The 16,609-nt window shown below is 34.8% G+C and overlaps 2 protein-coding genes and 1 pseudogene across 4 annotated transcripts; 2 read left to right on the forward strand and 1 right to left on the reverse strand.

The window, feature by feature from the left end:
• Positions 1-7,333: 7,333 nt before the first annotated feature.
• T08H10.3 (uncharacterized protein) lies at positions 7,334-9,623 on the forward strand (the record flags this gene model as incomplete). 2 transcript variants are annotated; one of them, NM_071828.5, is made up of 3 exons in its annotated part: positions 7,334-7,441; positions 7,491-7,613; positions 9,221-9,623. In NM_071828.5, 3 exons carry the CDS (start codon positions 7,409-7,411, stop codon positions 9,569-9,571), a joined length of 507 nt encoding a protein of 168 aa, NP_504229.1. The 2 variants fall into 2 exon arrangements, with proteins under 2 accessions (NP_504229.1, NP_001368605.1); NM_001380632.1 differs by lacking the exons at positions 7,334-7,441; positions 7,491-7,613 and having other exon boundaries at positions 9,254-9,571.
• A 1,188-nt stretch (positions 9,624-10,811) lies between these two features.
• On the forward strand, positions 10,812-12,965 carry str-35 (Seven TM Receptor; the record flags this gene model as incomplete). The annotated part of the gene is made up of 6 exons (NM_001351864.1): positions 10,812-11,170; positions 11,224-11,361; positions 12,274-12,340; positions 12,392-12,472; positions 12,530-12,836; positions 12,889-12,965. 6 exons carry the CDS (start codon positions 10,812-10,814, stop codon positions 12,963-12,965), a joined length of 1,029 nt encoding a protein of 342 aa, NP_001338805.1.
• A 564-nt stretch (positions 12,966-13,529) lies between these two features.
• On the reverse strand, positions 13,530-15,160 carry str-34 (annotated as a pseudogene). Its single transcript has 4 exons — positions 14,802-15,160; positions 14,611-14,748; positions 13,632-13,698; positions 13,530-13,580 (listed from the first exon to the last, which is right to left on the reverse strand). Coding segments are annotated over exons 1-4 (615 nt in total).
• Between the last annotated feature and the right edge of the window lie 1,449 nt (positions 15,161-16,609).

Here is a 16,609-nt window from a genome sequence, read left to right on the forward strand (position 1 = left end):
TTTGACAAATTATGCCTAAAAGTATAAAACAAAGCAAAAATTAATAAAAACCAATAATTCCGACCGAAAATCGGGAAAAATAATTTAGCCCTTATCCAAAATGTTTGAAAAGTTAAAAAAAATTATTTAAAAAGTTTTTTTTTAAATTTTATAATTGTTATAAAAATTTAAATGGACTGTGAATAATGTATTTATTCGAAAAAAAAGCGCCATCGAGTTTCTTTCATCTAGTTTTCATTCAAAAATTATCATTAATCGACAAAAAAACCAAAAAAAAAATTAAATTCAGCTGAAATTCGCTAGAAAACAGTTTTTTTTTTGGAGAATAAGCTGCTATTTGTGAAATTTATCAAATGAAATAGAAAAAAATAGAAGAATTTCAATATATCTCCAAACCACGGAAAAATAAATTTGAAGGCCGAAAAGCGTTCATTACGATTCCAGACACATATCATCAATGTCTCTTCTTATTCTCATCGCTTTTTTCCATCTACTAAATAATCTATTTAGCGATCTTTGAGCATTCCCGGAAATTACGACACACACAAATTGAGGAATCAGGGAAGGAAAGACAAATTATTCAGACACCTCAGGATCACATGTTCCCTTAGATTAATTGAAATCTTGGGGAGTTGGTTGAGAAAATAAAAGTTCAAAGGCAGAAAGTTCGAATAACATAAAATTAAAAAAGAAAAAAAAACATAGATGAAGGTGACAATTTGTAAAGGTCTTAAAATGACGACGAATAAGTCTAATAGAGGTTGTCCTTCAAGGAGACGGGCAATTAAAAATGAAGTAGGTGGGTAGAAGACGAACTTTCAATGTTTTTTTTTCAGTTAGTTTCAATGAGCATATCACATTCTAAGTGTCTAGTGGATAGGAGGGCCTGAAAAAATCGTATGATTCAATAAAAAGTTAACGAATTGAAAAAAAAACATTCAAAAAAATTTTTAACGACGATATTACCGTAATTCACACAACTTTTATTAAGACCGTCTTATTTGAAAAAAAAATTCGTGAAAATGGTATAATTACCACAAGGAAATATTTTTATCAAATCGGATTTTAAAAAAATTAATATTTTCTGTATGTCTTTAGTATATTTGACTAATGTTTAAAAACATAAAAGTATGCAAAAAACAGTTTCTGAAGCTGCTGTTTAAAACTTTTGGCAAATTGTCAATCCGCCATTTGCCGAACATCAATTTGCCGGAAATGGTTAGAGGGATTTTTTATAAGACGGAAAAACTTAAAAATGTGCCTTTCTGAAATTTTGCTTCCCTTTTTGTCTAGATATTTTCACAGAATTTGCTTACTTTTCAAAATAGATGTAGGAACATTTATAGGATGCGTACAACTTTGCCGATTAAAATTGAAATATTGAAAATTTCAAAACATCAGTTTTCCGTAAAATGCCGGTTTGCCGATTGGCCGGAAGCTTTCAATTTCGACTTTATTAGCAAAAAAACTGTTCTCGTTTATTTGGCAGGTAGGCACGTATGTAGGCTCAATGCAGGCGAAAGTCACCGTTGAAATCAGGCAGGATATATCGGTTTTTTGTTGAAAAATTAAACCCTCCCCCCACGGTTTCCAGGTTTTTTTGAACCAAAATTATGAAATTCGATGAAAAGTGTATTAATTACCATAGTAATGTAAAAAATATATGTAATGTAATGTAATGTAATGTGATGAAATGTAATGTAAAAATCAAAAGTTATGGCAAAATTTTTCTAAAATAAAGAGCAGAAATCACTTTTTTTGAACTAGACTTTACCTTTCTCAAACCCAAACTCGAAACATTTCACACCTCACCTATTTTTGGGTTGTCGCAATAAAAAAAACACCTTTTTTCTCTCCAAATTTCCCCCAAAATTGGGGGTGTATTTATGATCAATGTTCAATTGGTTCAACCACCTACACGTGTACTTTGAAATATTCATAAAAATGAGAAAAGCGGTTGACAAATAAAATGTTTAGATAAACATGTTTTATGCAGTTTCGCGCACTACAATTCAATTTATCAAACTTCCATCTTTTCCATAAGCTCTTATAAAGTTTGCGTAAAAGTCCAAAATTTATAGTTTTTCTGCAAAATACTTGAAAAGGGGCTTGAATAGTGAGAAAATAAGCAATAGAATTGAATGGTCCAATGAAATAAATCGAATAAAATCCATTGCAGTATCTTCAGTCAATCTAGCATCATCTAGTTCATCGTGGGGAAAATTGGAAAGAAATGGATTTGAAAAAGAGCAAACACACTTTCATTTTCGAAGAAGAAGCTCTCGTCGTTCTATTTGAAGCACATTCTAAATGACTTTGGACTCTATGGTTAAATGAGCTTGAAGGCTATAGGTCATACTGGAACAGTCTGGAAAATAGGTGCTAATGGATTTGGAAATTTTTTTTGGAAAATAGAGGGGGTTAAAAATCGAAAATCTTACTTTAGTATTTTTTAGTAAATTCTCAAAAACGAAATATTTCTCAAAAACTATTTTTTTGTCGTTATAATCAGATCTTTAGGGCTTTATTCTGATTGTAAGGATAATTTTCAATTAAAATATTTCTTCGATTTCTGCCTTTTCTGGCTATATTAATTAGATCTTTCATCTTCTTCAATTATTTTTCATTAACTCTGGAAATTAACTCTAAAATTGTCCAAAATTGTTTGTAAGTTGAAAATTGCCGAAAAAGTGTAAATCATAGGCATAAAATCGAGAAATTATTAAAAACTACTCTATAGTGCTAAAATAACAAAAATGATAGTAACACTTTTCTAAAAATTTTCAATAAATTATATTCAAACGTTGTAGATGTTGAAACATGCGATTTTTTTGTTCTAAATTGCAAAACTTTGAACTAAAACTTCCAAAAATCTACCTTTTTTGTAACCTTTTGGAACTTCACTTTGGAATACCATTTTCTAAAAATTTCTAAGAATATGTTCCTTTAAAAAAAGTTCAAGAACCATAACTTTAGCTTTATTTCAATAAAATGTCTAGAAGGAACACAATAACCAAGCAATCAAGCATATTCATACGATAAAAAGCTGCTCAATTTGATAGTCTGATTGAATTTGTGAAGCGACGAGAAAGCTAGACGAACTGAAAAAAAGCAAGTGTTCTTATCTGTAAATAGTGAAAGTTTTTGGTTTTCTTTCTAGTCGTATGTTTGAAGAAAAACTAATCACACAGATTTTTAGGTTTTGTACTTAACGCCTGAGCATAAAAATAGAAAATACCAAAGAAATTCCGCCGAATCAACGATAATTGGCTCCTGGCTGCGCAACTAAAATACCGGAACAACAATCCGGGGGCTCCGTGAGCCTGACAAGATGCTCACGTGATTAATGGTAGCGAGGGATCGGAAGCATGAGATGTGGGTTTCGTAGAAGAAAAGAAGATGTGTAGATTGATGTGGCTAGAAGAAAATACGGGGGAAAATATACTACTTTTGGGGAAATGGGTGGGGTGGGTTTCAGGTTATAAATTGGGACGGCGGGTTGGCGTTCAGAAAAAGATGATTGTTGATTTTTCCTAAATTCAAACTGTTGTGCCAGGATTTCTGTTTGAACAAGACTTATTTTTGTCCGAGGTGACCGAGAAAAAAATTTAGGTCGACCTTATAAAATTGAAAACTGAGCCCAAAACATTTTTAAGTATTGTATGAAACATTATATTTCTAATTTGAAAATGCCCATAGTTTTATAAGACATTACACCGTTAATTCGCGATGTGAGCATTAATTGTAAGGGTGGCGCACAATAACCCGTCAGTGGAGTGCATACCGTCATCGATGCCTAACCGCGACATCTTCGAACTGTCATCGCCAAGAAAGGAAGCTAATCAATTCATGTTGTATAGGATATAAACTTGGAGGGAATCAAATTCGGAGCCCTTGAAATTTCGACCGTAAATTTTTCCAGTTTATTTTTTTTTTGGAAGTTTCAATTTTTTACTTCAGATTTTCCCTTTTAAAAAATTCAAAAAAAAATGTTGATAGTTTCCAAAATGCTTCCACACTTTTCCCCATTTTTGAGCGTCTTTAAAATTATCAAAAGTCTGCAAAAAACAGTTCTCGGACAAATTCTACGGTTAACAACAACTCAGTGAGTTCTGCCGCTGAAATTTTTTAACAACTTAGAAATTCATATTATAATACAAAACAATTATCGGGAAGTTTGAACCTTCTCGTGTTACGACACAAATGAATAATGGAACGTTTAATGACTCAACATCATAGTTGAGGAGGTTTGAATTCCTCCTTTTTCTCGTCTTTTTTTCACACCTATTACAAAAAAACAAAAACCTTTGTCGTTTCCCCCCAACTTAATTAAATTTAATTATTTTCCCTTAATCTCAAAATGGAGCAACGAAGCGGAATAGCATAAGGTTTCCGAGAATTGCAGTTATCTCAACGTACTAAAACAATTTAATGATGAGAGAAAAAGAGCTAAAATAAGAATGTTTTCGCAATAAACAAAATGAGAAAAAAGTTGTACTTCTAATTAAAGGATTTAAAAGATTTTTTGGGCTTCTTTCCAGATGTCACGTGGGGGGTTTAGACTGCGGCGTTCTTGAAAACAAAGAACTGGGAAAAGCTCATTTTTTGGAGAAAATTGAATTGGCGAAAAGAGGAGGGGGTATAGTAGTTGGAAGTTGAAAGCCTGCGGAAAGATTGCGCGGGAGTTTGAACTTTCCAAGTTCAAAACAAATTCTTCTATGACAACAGAAAAATATGTCACTTCTTCTTCGCCGCGACATTTAAAATTTACACGACATCATATTTTCCAAAAAAAAAGGGCTTTTTAAATTTCAATTTTCATAAATTTTCTAAAGACCCCACTGTTAGACTAAAGTGGCGTTTGTAGATTTTTGCTCTAAATGGCAGAATACAGTCCCAATATACCAAAAATAATTGTTAATTTCTTTAAATGATTTTTTAACTTTGAAAAAAAAATCAGTACTTATATTTTCTAAACTTTAATTTTAAAAATGCTTTATCTAGGTGCAAATTTTGCAATCTGCAATTTTTCCACAGTTCAACAACATTCACTGAAAAAGAAAGAAAAAACAAGTATCTTTTTGATTCTTTTTCTTTCCTTTTTTTCCCTTGAAACTCAATCAGGTGTGCACAAAATGAATTGTGACACGAGAGTATGTGTGCTCCGCCGTTGAATATTCAATTAGAACTCATGTCTGTGTTCCACAAAGAAAAGGATATAAGTTCTAGCAAGGAAAAATAAAGAAAAAAGACTGACTAATACAACATGAATGAGCAGGAAGGGTCATAAGTTTATGAGCTTCTCTCGTTTTTTTCCTGCTATAAACTGGAAGCTATAAGTTGGAAGGAAAAAAGGAACGAAATGAGAAAAAATGAAGTCTTGAACTCTGACGGGATGCCAATTGGATTTGTGTCATCCGTTGTGAGAATGAGGGAAAATTTGGGAATTGGGGAAGACGTTTGAAAGTCTGGAGCAAAATATAAACAAACTCGTTTTAATTCGTGTTCATCCGATTTTCATTTCCTTGTCTATTTTTTGTCGAAAAGTTAAGTCAGAGAGAGAGAGAAGATTAAAATGGGTAAACGAGTGGAAAGGGCAAAATTTTTTAAATGAAAAAATAAATTAACCCAAGAACAGCGGTGGGCGGCATTTGTCGTTCGACAAATTCGGCAAATCGGCGAATTGCCGGTTTGCTGATTTGCCGGAAATTTTCATTTCCTGCAATTTGCCGATTTGCCGGAAACTTTTATTTCTTGCAAATTGCTTGCCGTCATGCCGGAAATTTTGATTTTCGCCAAATTGCCGGTTTGCCGGAAATTTTGATTTTCGCCAAATTGCCGGTTTGCCGGAAATTTTGATTTTCGCCAAATTGCCGAATTGCCATTTGCCGAAAATTTTCATTTTTTCCGGAGTTTTTTTTTTGACAAATTCGCCAAATCGGCAAACTGCCGGTTTGCTGATTTGCCGGAAATTTTCATTTCCTGCAATTTGCCGATTTGCCGGAAACTTTTATTTCTTGCAAATTGCTTGCCGTCATGCCGGAAATTTTGATTTTCGCCAAATTGCCGGTTTGCCGGAAATTTTGATTTTCGCCAAATTGCCGAATTGCCATTTGCCGAAAATTTTCATTTTTTCCGGAGTTTTTTTTTTGACAAATTCGCCAAATCGGCAAACTGCCGGTTTGCTGATTTGCCGGAAATTTTCATTTCCTGCAATTTGCCGATTTGCCGGAAACTTTTATTTCTTGCAAATTGCTTGCCGTCATGCCGGAAATTTTGATTTTCGCCAAATTGCCGGTTTGCCGGAAGTTTTGATTTTCGCCAAATTGCCGAATTGCCATTTGCCGAAAATTTTCATTTTTTCCGGAGTTTTTTTTTTGACAAATTCGCCAAATCGGCAAACTGCCGGTTTGCTGATTTGCCGGAAATTTTCATTTCCTGCAATTTGCCGATTTGCCGGAAACTTTTAGTTCTTGCAAATTGCCGGTTTGCCGGAAATTTTGATTTTCGCCAAATTGCCGAATTGCCATTTGCCGAAAATTTTCATTTTTTCCGGAGTTTTTTTTTGACAAGTTTGGCGAATCGGCGAATTGCCTTTTACTGGTTTGCCTGAAAAAAGCATTTTTTCTTTGTTTTATAATTTGAACCATAATCTGTCAGTTTTGCAGACAATTTCCCGTAAAGTTAACTTGGCAATCGAAAAGAAACTCGCTGTAACTCTAAAAATGCCCTAAAAGTCGATAAATTTTAATTTAAAATTTTTTTTTGGAAGAAAAAAAAAAGTCTGGTTTACGTTTGAACCTACGTTTGAAATTATAAAACAAAAAAATCGAAAAACATATAATTATTTCCGGAATACGCAAAAATGCCAAAAACTAAGTCACTCATTTGCGCGGGAATTCAAAACTGGACAGGTCCTTTTTGCAGAATTAAAAAAAATCAAAAACATGTTAATTTCAATACTAGGTCATTAACCTGTAAATAAAATATTTAAAAAATTGGCTACCAAATAACTATGAATACTACTGCATTTTCAACTTACCGTATTAAGTGAAAGGAGCACGTTTTTTGACCGTCCTGTTTTCAGAAAAGTAATAGAAACTCCGAGATGTGTTTGTACAGTTCTCGGAAAACCTGAAATAATATAATTATGTGAATTATCGTATCGGAAGTTATTTGTGGTATTTACATTGTTTCTAATAATAAAATAATTGTAACAATATGTTTTTAATTCCGTGAAATCTTATAAACTTTTGAGAATTCCTTATCAATTATTTCAATTTCCACGTGAATATTACAAACCAGTAGAGTTCAGTTTCAAAATTTTCAATCATTTCACAATTCGAGCAAACTTCGAATCTCCTCGTCTCGAATACCGTTTTTTGTCTCGATTGGACAAAGTTCTAGAATGCGATTTGGAGACTATTTCAATCTCGTTCAGGTATGAATTTCAGACAAAACTTGCCTAAAAAAAGTGGAAATACTTTCAGAATCTATTTCTGATTTTGCTCGTCTTCTGTCCGGCGTGGATTTTGTGCAAAGGAAAGAAAAAAGCAACCTATGCATCGGTATCCAAGCAGACGTCTTCCGCCGAGCCGGCAAAATCGGCAATTGTAAGTTTGGCTTTTACAGTGGCATGTATTTTCATGCCTATGTGCCTATCTCTCGCCTGCACGCCTAGGCGGGTGCAAAAGTAAACTTCGGCGAATGTGCAGGGCAGAATATTTGCATTTCTGATGTGTTTGATTGCTGTTGTAAATATTTTTCCGTAGGAGGCAGGCATTGTTGTGCCTATATAGCATTTAGTTTTCCATAACTGCCATGACAGTCGAGTACCTACGCGCCTGCCTACCTGTTTTGGTGATTTTGCAAAAAATTTGGCGCCTTTCATGTATATACTTATTTTATTACAGACTAAAGCTATAATACAGGGTGGAAAAGTATAGTAACACATGAAGCGCTCTTTTACATGAGCTTTTCGCGCGACTGCCACGTCATACGTACATTCTTCTATCGAATACTGATAGCTGAATAGATTTCCTTCAATTTGACTCAAAATTTGTAATGTTTCCCAATAAGGTGCGATCTTTATCACCTCGACAATTTGGCGAACCCTTTCGAAAAAACGGTAATTTGGCACGCGGCACTTCCCACACAAACACACCTCCCACGCACGCCAATAATTTTCAGATGTTTAATTTTTATGTTAAATTGAAAGTTAAAGAAGTGAAGAAGCGTTTTTAATTGTTTTTGTAGCATATAAAAATGTTCTGTGTCGACACTGGCGCCTAGCAAGAACCTTTGAATATTTCATGAATTCAACTTTGCGAAATTTACTCAGTTTTTTTGGTTTCCCAAGGCGTAACGACCCACAAAATCATCCGAGCTCAATTTTCTAAAAAAATTCTGGAAAGCCAGGTCAAAACGTCTCGAAAAATACTAAAATGAATTTTTCTGCATACTGCTACTCGCCGCTCACATCCATCTTTCTGGCGACTATGCCATTCAAGACTTAACCTACTGCCGCAGTCCATGACAGAAATACCGTGATAGAAAATATTTTAGAATCTCTAGACCAAGAGCATTCTTTGAACTATAAAAACTTGTAAGACACTTGATGGATTCCTCGAGAAAAATGTAGAAATCCCGCAGAATGCCGACTTGCGTGCCATAAAGGTCGTGATCTCAAAAGTTCTGAAGGCCTGCAGCGATGCGGATGGGAATATTTTGAAAATTCAAAACGTTCATCTGGTCAGTATTTTATGGAGAACAAAACTTGTACAAATTGATGTAATAACTCTCTCCACTAGTAAAGTTATAGAGCTGCAAACGTGTTACCATACTTTTGGCCCACCCTGTACCTGAAATAATAATAGCACATGCAATAGCATATGCAATAGACCTATAATAATAACATAACTTGGTACATCTCGCATTCAAACACCACTGTCTCTAGGAATTTATGTTTACCTAACGGCCCTAAACGTTGTAAGGCCCCATACACAAGATCTCATGCAGTCTACTTCCCAAAAGTGGTATTATTCCAAAAATTCCAAAAGTCGCAGTTACCTCACTCTATTCTTTTCGATAGCTCTCCTCACGTTCCGACATGTTTGTATGTATTTCAGTGATTACAAGTTTTGTGTCATTTTTTGAAACATTGCTTTCAAGGTTATCGGTTTTCAAAGCCCGTTTCTGAGTTTTCACTAATTTTTTCCAGAAGCCTCCAATAACCGACCCAACACCGAGCGCGATGGCCAAGGTGGGCTCAGATGAGAAGAAAGAAGACCCAAAGGATGATAAGGGAGACACGAAGAGCCCGGTTCCAGATGGTGGTGCAGCTGATGCAAAACCGGTCGACCAATCGCAGAAGCCATTCCCCAAATTCGAGATGCCAACGGAGAGTAAGAAAAAGAAGAAGATGGCTGAAAATGAAGTTGATAAGAAGGAGAAAATGAAGAACGGATTCTATCAGGAAAAGTCAGATGAAGATGACACGCTTGAGAAAGTGGCTAGTCTGAAGGTCGAGCAATCCGATAAGACCAAGAGATCGAAGAAAAATAAGAAATAGGTTGTATGAAGGGCACTGAATGATGGGTGATTTATGAATAAATTGATTTTTTTGTTTCGTTTTGTTTTGTTTTACCACAGAATCACGGCTTCCGGTAATTCAGGGGATATTATATTACTGTAACAGGTACCGGAAGGCCTAACAGATATATTAACAGTGATGTGCGGCCAACCAAGTTGCCGGAATTTTTAGGTTCGGCAACTTCGGCAATTGCCGATATCAATGTCAAACACTTTGTAGCTCAGAAAGAAGCATTCAGAGAGCCTGAAAAATGCTAAAATTCACTGTAAACGAGAAAAACGACCAGAATTTTTTCCAAAACGCTCAAAAATATAATTTCAACAAAAAAACTTTGAAATCTGGTTGCCGGTTGCCGAAAAGTTGCCGACGTTTCGGCAACCAAAAGTTGCCGACGTTTCGGCAACCGAAAAGTTGCCGGTTGCCGAAACTTTATGGGTTCGGCAACTTCGGCTATTGCCGGTTGCCGTAAATCTCGTTTTCCGCACAGCCCTGGTATGTAAGTGTGCCTACTTTTGAGACATAACATATCTGGTTTGTTTTTAGCTTCTTACCAAAATCTAAAATTTTCTGGAACTTCTATTTTCAGTATTTTTTCAACTGCAATCAATTCACGGGTTCGTTTACCACCAAATGTTTTACAGTTATTTTTCGCATATTGGGGCCAGGGATGTGCGGCAAATTCGCCGTTTGGCAAGTTCGGCGAATTTGCCCAAATTGCCGAGCACGGCCAATTTCAAGAAATTAGATTTGCCAAAATTGGCGCACACATCAAAAATTTGACAATTTTGGCCAAAACTAATGATTTTGTCACCAAAAATTTAGTAAAATGGCACAAAATTGAGTAATTTTTATGCTTAAGCAGACACACTACACGGAACTTTTTTAGACACCAGATTTTTGTTCAGAATTCAGTAGTTTTGGTGCTCTAAAAAAACATCAAAAAGTATCACATTTTTTGGAGTTTGTTAAGCACGGCAAATTTGCCAAATTTGCCGAATTTACCGTGCTCGGCGAATGTTGGAAAAATAGATATGCCGCACACCCCCCTGACTGGGACTACATTACTTCACCATTAAAAATAATTACTTTCATTGTCTAGACAATAATAACTGTGCTACCTATCAGAATAGTGCCAAACATTTCTTTTTTACATTGACGTATTAATTTCCTGCCGCTCACATTGAGCAAGAAACATTTTACATTCATTTTGTACATCAACATGCCGTATATTCAAGATTTCTCACGAAATATTGCAGAATTAGGATTTCTTGCCACATTGGCTGGAAACTCGACTCTTATATTCCTAACCAGATCGAAAACGAAACATATCCGAGGCCCATATAAGAGAATGATCATTATTTTTGCATTCCTTGGAATCGCGTTTTCCGTGGTTGAAATGACGGCACGACCATTTGTGCACAGCTACAATGGAGCATTTGTCTACTTCAGTTTGGCGGAGGAAATCTCTGGATTGCAGGGAATTGTCACTTTTCTACTGGCTTTGTATGCGGGGCTGTATGCAATGCTAATCTCGTTTGTGGCGGTTCAGTTTATATTTCGATATTTTATTTTGAACGAGTAAGTGTAAAAAATACTCAAATACATTTTAAACGTTCGTTGAGAATTTGCAGTCATGAAACGGCTCAAATGTTGTTCCAAGGATGGAAGTTGATGATTTGGGTAATATATGCGAGCATTTTCGGAGTTGCTTGGATCTGTTTGTGCTTTTTCTGCGGAAAATTTGATGATTACTCAATGGAATATACAAGGTATTGATAGTTAGGGATTTGAGGTTCATTTGGAATATTTATTTTTTACATTGTGCACAATATTATACTTAAAGGTGGAGGGTAAAAGTGCCCACGACAGCAAAATGACCAAATATCATAGTGAAAAAATTCAAAGAAATGTTCTAAATTTTATAAGATTTTTTTTTCCGAGAATTGGTTTTTGCTTGCCCCTTTTACCCCTTTCTGGGAAGTCATCGATCAAAAAAACTATTACTCCGAATTTTATGTCCTACAAATATTTCAAGTATTAATATTCAAGCATTGTAAGGACAGTGCTATAGTTTTCTCAAAAAGTGGCAAAAACTCAGAGTTTGCCACTTTTTGGCTTTAATAAAAATTTTCAAACAATTTTAAAAAGCTTTACTTTCCCATTTGGCGCTACCCCACCATAAATTATTTATAATTCGAAGATTATAATGAAAATAGATATGGCGGCCGACATCTCGCAGGTTAATGTTTATACGATTGAAAATAAAGCTTGTAACTAAAAAACCAGATATTTCCAAGAAAAATGTTTTTAGCCATGTAATAATTGCATGCTATCGTTACACTCAAACTTTGTTATTTTTGGTTTAAATTGTCTTGTTTACCATGTGATACACTTTTTCGTCAGTTCCATCGAAACAACTAGTTCTTGAATCTCAAAAGAAAATCGTTAAAAAATTTAACTCGCGAGATGTCGACTGCTATATTTTTGAGAAGCATCATGTAGTGGAATATTCAAGCATTTAAAAATGTAGGAAAATTTGAAGATTACAATTTTTCAGTTTTTTTCTGGCTAACGTTCATAGTTTTAGAGTCAATACTTACTGGAAAAGTTTATAAATGCTATTTAAGCCTTATGTTCTCCAAAAAAGTTAAATACTCCTGGAGAAAATCAGCAATTTTCAGGGAAGAAATGAACGAAGTATATGACATGAACATCACTCAAACTGCTGGCATGATTATTGTGGCCTACGTAATTTTATTTCTAATTGTAGTATTGAGGTTTTTATTTTTGATGTTTCAGGAACCAGATCCAGAGAGCCATGATCATCTCCGATTGAGAAACAGCAGTGCAATTTTTTGGTGTGGAACAGTGTCAATTTTGGTAGGAAACGCGGCGATTTTTAAAATGTTTAAAAGAATGTTTTTAAAAGTTTTCCAGCTCATCCAATACGTGGTTATGGTTTTCTGTGGGACTTCAATGCATTTCCAAATGGTTGAAAAACTGAAGCGCTTCTCGATGACCCACCAGCGACTTCAAAAACAATTTTTCAAAACATTAATCTGCCAGATAACTGTGCCAACAGTTCTCTTCCATCTACCCATCATCCCAGTGCTCACTGCTCCGTTCTTTAACCTAAAAATCAGCTTTCAATCTGGGATTATATACAGTTTCTTCAGCCTTTATCCGCCAATCGACAGCTTTTTGCTAATGTATATTGTGTCCGATTACCGAAATGCGTTGAGCAGTGAGTTTTATTTTTGGGCTTAACATTTTTTTCGAATTATGGTTGCTTCCAGAGTTGGTCAGCCGAAACATGCAAGTCTACACAGGAAGTACTGCAGTTTCAACTCATGTCAGCGTCAGAATGGTATAGTTGAAAAATGATGGATCTCCAGAAAACGCACTAAATTCTTTTAAAATCTATTTATTTCCAGATATATATGTATATAAATATTTTTTTATTTTTTATTTTCAAACACTCAGCAGTATTTATTTTTTATTTTTCACTTAAAAATAACATCCTTACGATTATCACAATTCTCTGAAACTTAATAGAATCCTCAAGATCTTTTATTTTTTGGTTTTTTTTTTCAGAATTCGTACAAATTTCTTTGTTTCCCTATTTCTTAAGTTAAGAAAAAACATTTAAATAGTCTAATATTAAAGTTGATTTTCTCTTTTGGTTTTTCTACTGTGAGTCTTCAACCTGTAATTTGAATATATTGAGTTTAAAGATTCGAAAAATTCGCAAGATTTAAGCTTTTTGTAATGACCTTTTAATAAGATATTGTGTTTTTCCACTCAGTAAATAAACGGAGTGAGATGTATAAGATTACGATCTGATAAATTGTTTTCATAAAGTTAAAAATTCCAAAACATTAATTTATGTACAAATTAAGAGGCTATAAAAGAGTTAGAAATTTTTTGAAACAGTGGTTTAATAAGATTCTGTGCGAACGGAGTAATGTGACATCCATCGAAGTAGTTCCTGAGACATCAAAAATAAAAACCTCAATACTACAATTAGAAATAAAATTACGTAGGCCACAATAATCATGCCAGCAGTTTGAGTGATGTTCATGTCATATACTTCGTTCATTTCTTCCCTGAAAATTGCTGATTTTCTCCAGGAGTATTTAACTTTTTTGGAGAACATAAGGCTTAAATAGCATTTATAAACTTTTCCAGTAAGTATTGACTCTAAAACTATGAACGTTAGCCAGAAAAAAACTGAAAAATTGTAATCTTCAAATTTTCCTACATTTTTAAATGCTTGAATATTCCACTACATGATGCTTCTCAAAAATATAGCAGTCGACATCTCGCGAGTTAAATTTTTTAACGATTTTCTTTTGAGATTCAAGAACTAGTTGTTTCGATGGAACTGACGAAAAAGTGTATCACATGGTAAACAAGACAATTTAAACCAAAAATAACAAAGTTTGAGTGTAACGATAGCATGCAATTATTACATGGCTAAAAACATTTTTCTTGGAAATATCTGGTTTTTTAGTTACAAGCTTTATTTTCAATCGTATAAACATTAACCTGCGAGATGTCGGCCGCCATATCTATTTTCATTATAATCTTCGAATTATAAATAATTTATGGTGGGGTAGCGCCAAATGGGAAAGTAAAGCTTTTTAAAATTGTTTGAAAATTTTTATTAAAGCCAAAAAGTGGCAAACTCTGAGTTTTTGCCACTTTTTGAGAAAACTATAGCACTGTCCTTACAATGCTTGAATATTAATACTTGAAATATTTGTAGGACATAAAATTCGGAGTAATAGTTTTTTTGATCGATGACTTCCCAGAAAGGGGTAAAAGGGGCAAGCAAAAACCAATTCTCGGAAAAAAAAATCTTATAAAATTTAGAACATTTCTTTGAATTTTTTCACTATGATATTTGGTCATTTTGCTGTCGTGGGCACTTTTACCCTCCACCTTTAAGTATAATATTGTGCACAATGTAAAAAATAAATATTCCAAATGAACCTCAAATCCCTAACTATCAATACCTTGTATATTCCATTGAGTAATCATCAAATTTTCCGCAGAAAAAGCACAAACAGATCCAAGCAACTCCGAAAATGCTCGCATATATTACCCAAATCATCAACTTCCATCCTTGGAACAACATTTGAGCCGTTTCATGACTGCAAATTCTCAACGAACGTTTAAAATGTATTTGAGTATTTTTTACACTTACTCGTTCAAAATAAAATATCGAAATATAAACTGAACCGCCACAAACGAGATTAGCATTGCATACAGCCCCGCATACAAAGCCAGTAGAAAAGTGACAATTCCCTGCAATCCAGAGATTTCCTCCGCCAAACTGAAGTAGACAAATGCTCCATTGTAGCTGTGCACAAATGGTCGTGCCGTCATTTCAACCACGGAAAACGCGATTCCAAGGAATGCAAAAATAATGATCATTCTCTTATATGGGCCTCGGATATGTTTCGTTTTCGATCTGGTTAGGAATATAAGAGTCGAGTTTCCAGCCAATGTGGCAAGAAATCCTAATTCTGCAATATTTCGTGAGAAATCTTGAATATACGGCATGTTGATGTACAAAATGAATGTAAAATGTTTCTTGCTCAATGTGAGCGGCAGGAAATTAATACGTCAATGTAAAAAAGAAATGTTTGGCACTATTCTGATAGGTAGCACAGTTATTATTGTCTAGACAATGAAAGTAATTATTTTTAATGGTGAAGTAATGTAGTCCCAGTCAGGGGGGTGTGCGGCATATCTATTTTTCCAACATTCGCCGAGCACGGTAAATTCGGCAAATTTGGCAAATTTGCCGTGCTTAACAAACTCCAAAAAATGTGATACTTTTTGATGTTTTTTTAGAGCACCAAAACTACTGAATTCTGAACAAAAATCTGGTGTCTAAAAAAGTTCCGTGTAGTGTGTCTGCTTAAGCATAAAAATTACTCAATTTTGTGCCATTTTACTAAATTTTTGGTGACAAAATCATTAGTTTTGGCCAAAATTGTCAAATTTTTGATGTGTGCGCCAATTTTGGCAAATCTAATTTCTTGAAATTGGCCGTGCTCGGCAATTTGGGCAAATTCGCCGAACTTGCCAAACGGCGAATTTGCCGCACATCCCTGGCCCCAATATGCGAAAAATAACTGTAAAACATTTGGTGGTAAACGAACCCGTGAATTGATTGCAGTTGAAAAAATACTGAAAATAGAAGTTCCAGAAAATTTTAGATTTTGGTAAGAAGCTAAAAACAAACCAGATATGTTATGTCTCAAAAGTAGGCACACTTACATACCAGGGCTGTGCGGAAAACGAGATTTACGCCAACCGGCAATAGCCGAAGTTGCCGAACCCATAAAGTTTCGGCAACCGGCAACTTTTCGGTTGCCGAAACGTCGGCAACTTTTGGTTGCCGAAACGTCGGCAACTTTTCGGCAACCGGCAACCAGATTTCAAAGTTTTTTTGTTGAAATTATATTTTTGAGCGTTTTGGAAAAAATTCTGGTCGTTTTTCTCGTTTACAGTGAATTTTAGCATTTTTCAGGCTCTCTGAATGCTTCTTTCTGAGCTACAAAGTGTTTGACATTGATATCGGCAATTGCCGAAGTTGCCGAACCTAAAAATTCCGGCAACTTGGTTGGCCGCACATCACTGTTAATATATCTGTTAGGCCTTCCGGTACCTGTTACAGTAATATAATATCCCCTGAATTACCGGAAGCCGTGATTCTGTGGTAAAACAAAACAAAACGAAACAAAAAAATCAATTTATTCATAAATCACCCATCATTCAGTGCCCTTCATACAACCTATTTCTTATTTTTCTTCGATCTCTTGGTCTTATCGGATTGCTCGACCTTCAGACTAGCCACTTTCTCAAGCGTGTCATCTTCATCTGACTTTTCCTGATAGAATCCGTTCTTCATTTTCTCCTTCTTATCAACTTCATTTTCAGCCATCTTCTTCTTTTTCTTACTCTCCGTTGGCATCTCGAATTTGGGGAATGGCTTCTGCGATT

The sequence above is a fragment of the Caenorhabditis elegans genome, chromosome V (assembly GCF_000002985.6).
Source record: "Caenorhabditis elegans chromosome V".
Taxonomy (NCBI): Eukaryota; Metazoa; Nematoda; class Chromadorea; order Rhabditida; family Rhabditidae; genus Caenorhabditis; species Caenorhabditis elegans.